Source organism: Nanorana parkeri, unplaced genomic scaffold (genome assembly GCF_000935625.1).
Source record: "Nanorana parkeri isolate BGI_ZX_2015 unplaced genomic scaffold, ASM93562v1 scaffold1304, whole genome shotgun sequence".
In the NCBI taxonomy this organism is placed as follows: domain Eukaryota; kingdom Metazoa; phylum Chordata; class Amphibia; order Anura; family Dicroglossidae; genus Nanorana; species Nanorana parkeri.
In genome coordinates, this window is record NW_017307572.1 from 337708 (window position 1) to 347952 (window position 10245).

At 39.4% G+C, this 10245-nt stretch overlaps 1 protein-coding gene across 1 annotated transcript in view; it reads left to right on the forward strand.

Annotated features, from left to right (window-relative positions):
* Positions 1-7626, forward strand: part of TRPM2 (transient receptor potential cation channel subfamily M member 2) — a 79788-nt gene extending 72162 nt beyond the window's left edge. Inside the window, exons 31-35 of the mRNA XM_018569207.1 lie at positions 916-1002; positions 1917-2022; positions 3470-3571; positions 4365-4481; positions 7465-7626. Coding sequence (XP_018424709.1) covers positions 916-1002; positions 1917-2022; positions 3470-3571; positions 4365-4481; positions 7465-7590 — 538 coding nt within the window. The 3' untranslated portion in view covers positions 7591-7626. The remainder of the gene's footprint in view (positions 1-915; positions 1003-1916; positions 2023-3469; positions 3572-4364; positions 4482-7464) is intronic.
* Positions 7627-10245: the final 2619 nt, after the last annotated feature.

Here is a 10245-nt window from a genome sequence, read left to right on the forward strand (position 1 = left end):
CGAGGCGTATTTCTTCGGCTCGACTGAGCCGCTCGGTCAAGTTCGGGACCTGTACGGGCTATAGTATGTTAGCCCGTATAGCAGCCCTTCGGTTCTACTGAACCGAAGAGGTCCTGGAGCCGAAGCTAGCCGAAGGATCGGCCGAAGCTACGGCTAGATCCTGCGGCTGCTTCGTGAATAGACCCCTATATTTATTTAAGTTTTAAACAACAAAAGCATTAAACCACAAAAAAAAACAGGCAAGGTAAACCCACAAGAAGTGCTAAATTCCCCCCCGCCCTCTCAAGAGAGACATCATACAGTTCCACCATTAACACAATGAAGGGAATTTATCAAAACTGGAGTAGACAAAATCTGGAGCATCTGTGCATGGCAACCAATCAGCTTCTCTCTTTCATTTTCAAATCTTAACTAAACAAACTGAAGAGAGAAGCTGATTGGTTGCCATGCACATCTGCTCCAGATTTTGTCTGCTCCAGTTTTCATAAATTCCTAACAATAAGTTTTAGAAATATGTCAGAATGGCTAGGATCTAGACCCACCATAGATCCCGCTAGGAGCAGTTCCGCCACTGGGCTGAGGACAGCATGAGGGTTACAAAACTCATATTAAGGAAAAATGTGAAATCCCAGGGGGAGGGGAGGAAAGACCCAGAAAAAGTAGGCAAAGTGAGAAAGAGAGGTACGATAGATACCCTAGGAAGGAGGGGGTAGAGAGAAAGGTACAAAGGGAGGCGGAAGTGCCCAGTCCTGGGGACCTAAACCGACATCTCACATCAACTGAAATATTATTTTATTAGGATTCTACACAGATTAAGCTATGCTCTTAAGCTGAAGCTGCACATTTCAGTGGTGCATTATGCAGTGTTTCATGCAGAAAGTTACAATAAAAAATAATGCATCTTGTTTTTGTCAGGAATCCCATTGGACGAACTGGATTAAAAGGCAGAGGCAGTTTATGCTGGTTTGGTCCAAACCATGCTATTCACCCTATAATAACACAGTAAGTAGACATCAATTATTTATATCTACACCACCAATAGTCTTTTTGCATTTGTCTGATTGAATTATCATACAGTATATCATTTAAGAAAAAGTATGATAAAAAGGTAAATCCTTACTGTACACATGGATGCAAAACAAAATGTTAGCGCGTTCATAATCAAATAGGCATTTCATGTAATCCTGGTTATACCTTAGTAATACCCAGCTCCAGACTGATCAGAAGATTGGCATTTGTATGAAGGAGATTTATCTATTTATTTGTTTCCTGTATTTACTGACCACCAACATGTTACACAGAGCTTTGCAGAGTACATAGAAGCATTTATAGCGTGACAGTTTTCTTACGCCACTAAGAGGTGCAAGCTGCCTTATTTACCAATATATGCTGAACTCATACTTACAGTATGTAGTTGGTATGACTGCTACACTTTATTACTGTTGTGTCTTTAAAACAAACTGTTCAATATTAAGGGGAAAAAAAGCACACACATATACTCGAAAACAAAAAAGATTCAGTGCATGCATTTTTTTTTTTTCAGGCTAAGAACATTTTCAGCAAGTACAGAAAACATTTGTTAAAATGCAGCCTCCTTGTCACTTTGACAGCACAAATATAAAATGACTAATCCCATCATTCCACCATGTAATCTACCATGTAATGGAGATAAACACAGGCAGACAAAGTCCAACCTGTGTGACAACTAGGGAACTGAGGGTAGCCATGAATGGACAAGAGGTGTTTTATTCACAGGATTGAAGATACTCTTTAACGCACCCAGTGGTCTTGTAAAAATAGTTTCCTTACAATTTTCATATTACGTACAAAACCAGATGATACAAAAGTATTTTCTTGAATAAAACACAATGGATTAATTGATTTATTTTAATATTCTACAATTTATCTTTTCACAGGTGGAAAAGAAACAAAGATGGCTCTGTTTGCAGAAAAAAGTCAAAGAAAGTGCTAGAGGTTTTGGCCATTAAACACGTTTCATCAGAGCACTGGGCTCTTCTTGGTGTAGGTTTGTGTGTGTGTTTTGTGTGTGTGTGTGTGTTCCATGTCCAATTATATCTATTTACGAACAGCTAACAGACCAACATGTTGGACTTTAATGGTACCACAATACTTCCCTTTGAACATTTTTTTTCAATCATTTTTTTTTACAAAAAGTATATTAAAAACAATTCCACAATACTTTATAGCAGTTTAACAAATGTTTTACAGAGTCTCAATTTAGGTTTCCAGGTACTCTGAGGGATACCCTCTGCCCTACATCTTACCAGTCATAAGGTCTTTGTTTTAAATCATATCAACAATATGCCTGACACTCTCTACAATATAGGTTACTAGTATATTCAGCAGACCAAGGAGCACTTTCTTCACACTTTTTGCCGGATATTTTTTACCTGCTTCTTCAGGAAACCCTCAGAGATATGTTATTATGTTATAACATTCTACCCCCTTTGTATATGGCTATGTAATACGCACACATGTGCACATGCATGGCATATGGTCCATGCATGCGCAATCCAGTGTCTGACGTCATGTGATGTCCAATGCGTTGAGAAAGTGCTCCTCGGGCCTGCTGAGTACACCAGTAACCTATTTCTTAGAGGATGTCGGACATATGATTGATATGATTTATCACAAAAACCTTATGACTGGTAAGATGTAGGCTAAAGGGTATCCCCCAGAGTACCTGGAAACCTAAATTGAGACTCTGTAAAATCTTTGTTTAAACTGTTTTAATGTATTGTGAAATTGTTTTTCAATATACTTTTTGTAATTCTGTTTTCTAAAAACCCTTTAAAAAGTTACTAGTGTGGTACTATTAAAACCATTAAAGTCTGGTGTCATATTGGTGTAGTTGTTTGTATGTGTGTATAAGATAGATAGATAGATAGATAGATAGATAGATAGATAGATAGATAGATAGATAGATAGATAGATAGATAGATAGATAGATAGATAAATCATTTGCTTGTAGTTTTTAAACTCAGCTTTAAGAATTTATTCACATCTAAGCCATTTAGTTGGCAATTGTGTGTCATATAAGAACGTTTATTTGAAGTGGACTACTTTATTTTTGTGTTACTGTCTACAGTGTGCTTTTGACAGTGCTTCCCATGAACTACAGTGACCATGCACAATTTACATTTCACAGTAACTAGAGTTTACAGAGTGAATAATGAATTTTATAACAGGTACACAGTTACCTGAAACATATTATGCCATTATATTGCAGAGATAAATGTGAGGATTACACCAAAAAATTCTGATTGCTAGATGAAAGTGTGAATGTTTTCAGCAATACCTAGGATAGCAAAGATCCTTGTACTACGTGTTGTTTATTCATTATCAAAGGAATTTGCTTGTTACCTCCTGTTTTTTTACAAATGAAAATTATATATATTAAAATATAATTATACAATTATTATTTTCCTTACATTTTTTCTCAAAACAGGGTACAATGGAACCAGGAGAAACACTTCCGCACAAACTAAAGAGAATCTTAAAATATAGATTTCTAGATAAATTTGAAGAACTGCTGAACAATGGCAGTGAAGTAAGTTGAGAGCTACTCTAATACAGCCAGGAAGGGCAAAGTTCCCAAAGAAAATAAAACTGTTATATGTTTTGTTTGCAGTTAACTGTTTTACCTGCCAAATCATTTGTAATTCTGATCAGCTAATTGTCTGATTTAGACACCCTTGCCAGACTCCACAGCCAGGCCCTGAACCTGTCTGTAGTCCTGCTATTTATAGGACTAAGACCTATACCAACATGTGATTGGACAATGAAAGAGCAGCAGCAGGCTTGTGAGTTTATTAATGTAGTCTCCTCTGCTGTGAGAATAGTGCCTGTAAACAGCCCTGATTGGCTTGCAGTGCTGACCCCGAGTGCTACTTTCCAGATGATTATAGGTGACCTATTTAAAGATAAATTTAGGGACCTGTGCTAGTTATGTAAAAAGGCATTTAATGTTTTTTTTAATGGGTGCATTGCTAGAAGAAATTTTATTTTTTCCTGGAGCATCTTTATAGCAGCATTTGCAACATCCATATCCACATCTATAGGACTGGATGTGTATGATCTCCTTTCTCTACAGCGTATTGAATGCTGACTCGGAGCAGGGCCAGGTCACCTCACCATAAGTTGTAGAGGTAAGATGTTGTAATTTTTTTTTTCCTAATATCATTTTGCTGCAACGAAGTTCGTCCAATAACGAATTTCGTCCATAAACGAATTTCGTCCGAAGCTAATTTAATTTCGGACCCGAAAAACTAAACTAAACACATTTTTTGCTGGTGCACATGTCTAGTACTGACTACTATACCTGTTCTCTAAATTCATTTTAGGTATATAAAGGTTATGTTGATGACCCAAGAAATACAGACAATGCTTGGATTGAAACAACTGCAATAAGCCTGCATTTTGATAGACGAGATGATCATGTACTACTGGAATTAAATCAAGTAAGAACATTTATTTATTTAGATATGCTTTAAAGTAAATGAATATTTACTAAAATGATTATTCTAGTAAAGTAGTCAACACATTTTTTAAGAGTATGTACACCCCAACAATAAACGTATCTCATTTGGTCCCCTTTGGTTAGTTATACAGTATATACACCATTGAAAGCATTTTGTTATCTGTTCGATAAGTGCAAAAAATGCCTGTTGATCCTGGCAGAGATCTTGTGAGCAGATTCCTTTGCTCTTCGTCTTTGCAGACTCTTATCTGTTACCATTGTTCTTAGCTCTTTCTGAGAACTACAGAACACGTCTTCTTTTATGTTATGGAGAAAAGGAGAAAGCGGATGGGTTTGTAGTCATGACCTAGGGCAGGGTGTAGTCATGACCTAGACCCGCGGCTCCGGATCCGCATGTGGCTCTTTTATCCCTCTGCTGCAGCTCCCTGTTCAGGGGCGGAACGACCGCCAGGCCTCTGGGCCTGAGGCTGTGGGGGGGCCCAGTGAGGTCTGGTCTTGGGCACCCCCTGGTGGAATTTGCAGCACTGGGGCCCAGCACTGCCGACATGCTTCTCAGCAAGGGGGTGGGCCCTGTGACTCACCTCCCCTCCCGCCTCTTGTTACTAGGGACGCGGCTGGAAGAGGAGTAGTGTGTGTCACATGCCACGCCCAGGTATGGGTGTAACTGCACAATGTTTGACCACCAATAGTTCAATCCTTCCAACGCTTTTTCAGCTGTTCCAGGGCAGATCGGCATCGCAAATTGCATGTGCAGGAGAACCGATCTGCCCTGGAACTGCTGATCGGTTCTGAAATGTGACTTCTATCCGACTTTGTGAGTGGGGTGGAATGTGAGATCGCACTCACAGAGTCGGATAGAAGTGACATTTCAGGACCAAATAGCTGTTCCATGGCACATCAGTTATCCTGCACATACGATTTGCGATACCGATCTGCCCTGGAACAGCTGAGAAAGCGTTGGAATGCTTGACCTATTGGCGGTCACATATTCCACCGCCAAAAAAACTTGGAGGATTACATTGAAATGTGTGACCACGTCACCGGTCACACATTGTAACCTAGTCACAAACTTTGATAGAACACCACTATCAGGGGGCTGCAGCCAGTACCCATGTGAGGGGTCTGGTCAGCCTGGGGGGCCTCTTACATGAATATCAGCTGTACCATGGGCGGCATGGCAGAGGTGAAGGAAGGGGGTGGAGGAGGCCAGGCCCCAGCAAGCAGCAGGTAAGAGGAGTTGGGAGGAGGTGAAGGGACCCCGGCGACCAGCCCACCTGAGGCCCTGCAGAGCCCACCATAGAGAGTCTCAGATGGGCTGTGCAGGATCTATGGTGTGCTCTGCAGGGTCACTCTCGGGTGGGCTCTGTGGGGTCTCAGGTAAGTCCAGAGTCCAGTGCGTTATTAAGCCCACATACACCTATATACATGCTATAAATAGCATAAAGGTAAAAAAAATATATATGCAGTGTTATCTTCATTTTAGATGTCAAAAGGGTTTTGTGTCTCCCGGTGTTTTCTTTTCTGTGTGAAACTGGTCCAAATGGCTCTTTGAGTGTTTAAGGTTGCTGACCTCTGCCCTAGGGTGACATATTTGCTTATCAAAAGATACAGAACAGTGAGTGAGCATTGTCACCTTGGACAGGAAATTTGTAACTGGCAGGATAACCAGGTAAAATTAAAGAGGAAAAAACGAATGCAGCCATAGTTTAATTTTTGTTCTTGAGCTTAGATACAGTACAATCAAGTATGGATATTAGACTTGCTAGTGCATACTTCATGGACCTGTCATCCCGCAGGTACATAAATAATTTATAATTAAGGACCTCTGCAGGCAACATCTTTGGAATAGGAAGCTTTTGGTTATCTTTTTGAGTGGATGGTAGAACTCTTACTGTAAACATAGGGCATTCAATTTAATCCCTCTGATTTATACAAGAAATGGCAAGTATACAGTATACAAAGGGATGACATAATCATATTTGCCTGTTATGCTATGAATATTGTGAGTTCTAAATAAGATGTTATGAAAAAAATAACTTATCTACTTAAGACCACTTTGATTGTTCCATTACATATTATTAGGTATGAGTGGAGTGATTTCTTCTTAAATGTATTTTGTGACAAAATTTTGGACATTTTGGAGTAGCTTTAAAAAAATTTGCTTGAAAAAAATGTATTCCTTTTTGTTTTTTTATTTACAGAGTGGGCTTTTTTTCCGTGGGGGAGGGTGGGGTTGACAGTTATTTAATAACTATATTTAGGATAGTTTAGTTTATTTAATTTTATGTTTGGATGTTTCCTTTTTTGTGTAAATAATTATTATATTTGTACTGTTGCTTTTAGTTTTTGCTATGCTTTCTGTGAAAAAGACATAAAATAATGAAGTTTTGGGGACTTTTTGGCACAATTAAAGTCCTAGGATGGTTCAGACTTAAACTTCCAAAACCCTCAAGGGCCATTTAAAGGGTATTTAATGACTAAGAACCGCCAAAAACCATTCATGGTTTCACATTTTCCCATAGGCACCAATATATTTCACCAAAATGGCAAAATTTAGCTAAAATGTCCTAATGTTTGTCAAAACCTCAAAGAAATAAACTCTCATTATTGTGCTTATCCCAACATACGATATATTTATTTAAATGATGTACAGCTTTAAATTGTGCCTTTCATAGCTGATTGGATTAAAACTGCTAGCTTTTGAGATACCGTAGGTTACTTCAGTGACCACAGTATATAAATTAGATCACTTAAGAAGAATATTAAAATTAATGAGAATTTAAATTAAGATTTTTTTTTTATATGAAACAATGCATGACAAGGTATAAAGTTGCACTCATTTGTTGTTCTAAGAATATTAGCTTTTGCCAATGGATGTCTTATTTTAATAGGTGGTGGACAATGCTAATTTAAATAGATTGAAATTGCTTGGTTAGTCTGTAAAGTTTTGTTTGTTTTTTCAGAATATTCAAAGTAAGGAACAAGAAATATCTGTCCGCTGGCAGGTTGTAGACCAGAAGATACCCCTTTATGCAAATCACAAAGACATTCTTCAGAAAGTAGTAGATTGTTATAACGCTTATTATTAATAGACAGTACATGCTTTAGCTTGGAGATTTCCTACAATATGTATACAATACTATAACTATTGAATTATATATATGTACCAAACTGTTGTCTGTGTGTGTTTCTTTGCACTTAGTGTGGATTGCTACAGTCCACTTATAACCCTTTAGTGGTGTATATACTATAATTTGCAGTACTACTGAAAATACTCTCGAGTGAAGATACAGAATGGCTTTGATATGCATCAGTTTACGTACAGTAGAAGTTTGTCAGAAATTAGTAAGTGTATGGGCCAAAAGAGTTGATGTAGTGAGGAGTAGAAACTGTCCACTTATGAAAATTAGGGCTGTTACTAATTAAAAATGTCCTGTTCGATTAATCGATTTTTTTTAATCGATTAATTTCAATCAATTATAACGCACATACAGATTCAACTACTTTTAGCTGATCTGCTTGCACTGCAACTCTGCATTAGTCAGTGGTAAATGTGGTATACACTATAAACATATACACTTTAAAATAAATTGAGGGGAATTTATCAAAACTGGAGCAGACAAAATCTAGAGCAGCTGTGCATGGCAACCAATCAGCATCCACCTTTCATTTTCAAACCTTAACTGAACAAACTGAAGAGAGAAGTTGATTGGTTGTCATAGGCAACTGCTCCAGATTTTTTCGCTCCAGTTTATGGGCTTTTTAAATCGTTATGGCGGGCTTATGGCGTCATATTGACATCAGGGGGTATTGTGGTGGGTTGTGTCTCTATCTGTATGTCTATATAATGGTGGGTTTTTTCATTCACGCATTGTCATCTTTGAGCCTGATGAAGGGGACCCTGCGCGGTCCCAAAAGCACTTGTTTGATTGACATTGTTCACTAATGGGCGCTTTGCAGCTCTGATACAATACTTGGTGTGCTGGTGACATCTTCATTGACTGCTGCTGCTAACACGTTTCTGGGGACACACCCCCTTCTTCAGAGCAAGGCAGCCCAGCCAACCATGTACTATTTAATACTCGTATGGCCAATCGCAGGGGGTATAGTAATTGATTGGATCCAGAAGCGGCCACTCACAAATAAACATTCTGTTGCCAATCATTACACCGCTTGCCACATGGGGAAAGGAGATCTGTCCAGCTGATGCATTCATATTTGTTCCCCGTTTGTGTGATGCCTGCACCAGGGAACCAAGTGAGCCCCAAGCCGCTGACAACTCACAGCGTGAGGGCTCACAATCAGGTCCCTGTATGCAGACAGACACACACCAATGGCAAATGACACTGGAACACGCTCCTATCTGCTAGACCTGGTAGCCTCCAGTATATGTTCTAGTATTCTGAGGCTCAGTCGGCTAACGAAGGGAAGGGAGGGAGGAGTCAGGTGACGTCACGGACATCGACGTCACCGGACTCCTTCCCCTTCCCTTCCTTAACCGTCACGGACATCGACTTCACCGGACTCCTCCCCCCTTCGTTAGCCGACAGAGCCACTTGGAGAAGGGGGGAGGAGTCCGGTGACGTCGATGACGATGACGTCACCGGATCTCCGACGGAAGTTGGCGGAGAGGTGAGTACGATCAAGAGAGTTTTGATCGAGCAAAAAAATTAACGATTAATCGAGGGATTAATCGTTAATTTCCGCAGCCCTAATGAAAATGAATGTTAACTTATCCTAGTGCTCACTTTTGCATAGTGCCTAGTGCTCACTTTTGCATAGTGCCTAGTGCTCACTTTTGCATAGTGCCTAGTGCTCACTTTGAGTGCCCAATCATGAGAAAGGGAGTTTCAGAAAAACAAAATTTTTACTTGATTGAATGATTAAAGAAAACATTATATTGGATTGCCTTATTGACTAAGCTATGGTAACATGCTCTTTGCAAAGTGATCATTCACTTTGCTAAGTAAACTACCTCTATCCCTTTAACACATCAAATCCAAAATATATTCCTCTAAGTATAGTTCCATAAATGTGCAAATCCTGTTCCAGGCCATTGACCACTTAGTTATTGGCAACATTACCCTTTTTAATGGGATGACAGAATTAGTGACCAAGGCCTAGTCCTTTGCAACCATTCTAACTGATAAACAAAAACCCAATTACAATGTGTTACACATTTCATACATTCCTGATATGTAAAATACATGCAACTGTAGTGTTAGTCCCCCCCAATATGCATCACACAACAAGATTGTGACTTACTAAAAAAAGATGGAAACTTTAAAGCTGAACAAGAAACTCACATTTACATTTGAACTCCAAGGGCATATATCCAAATTTCAGTTGAATAGGCTCTCCTAAATGCATGCACATGTGATGACAGGGAACATGTTGGGAGTAGGAGTAAAGTGAGAAGATTTAATGACTTATCAGTGTGTTGCTGCTCGTTCATCGTCCAATCTTAAGGTAGGGGACACCACTGTATTCCTTAAAGCCCATTTCCACCTTTGCAGAGGTTTTACAAAAAGGTGTAAATGAAGCAGGCATATGTAGTTGCTGTATATGAACACAGAAACTTACTTTTTTGTTAGCGGTTCTCTTCATATCCTCATGAAAATGGCCACCTCTGTGCTCTGCAAGCAATCAAGCAATCTGTATAGTACAACTGAGCTCTCCACCCCCCATTCATTAGTATTCATAGTGGGACCCCCTCCCCCACGCCCCCCCACCCCACCCGCAGC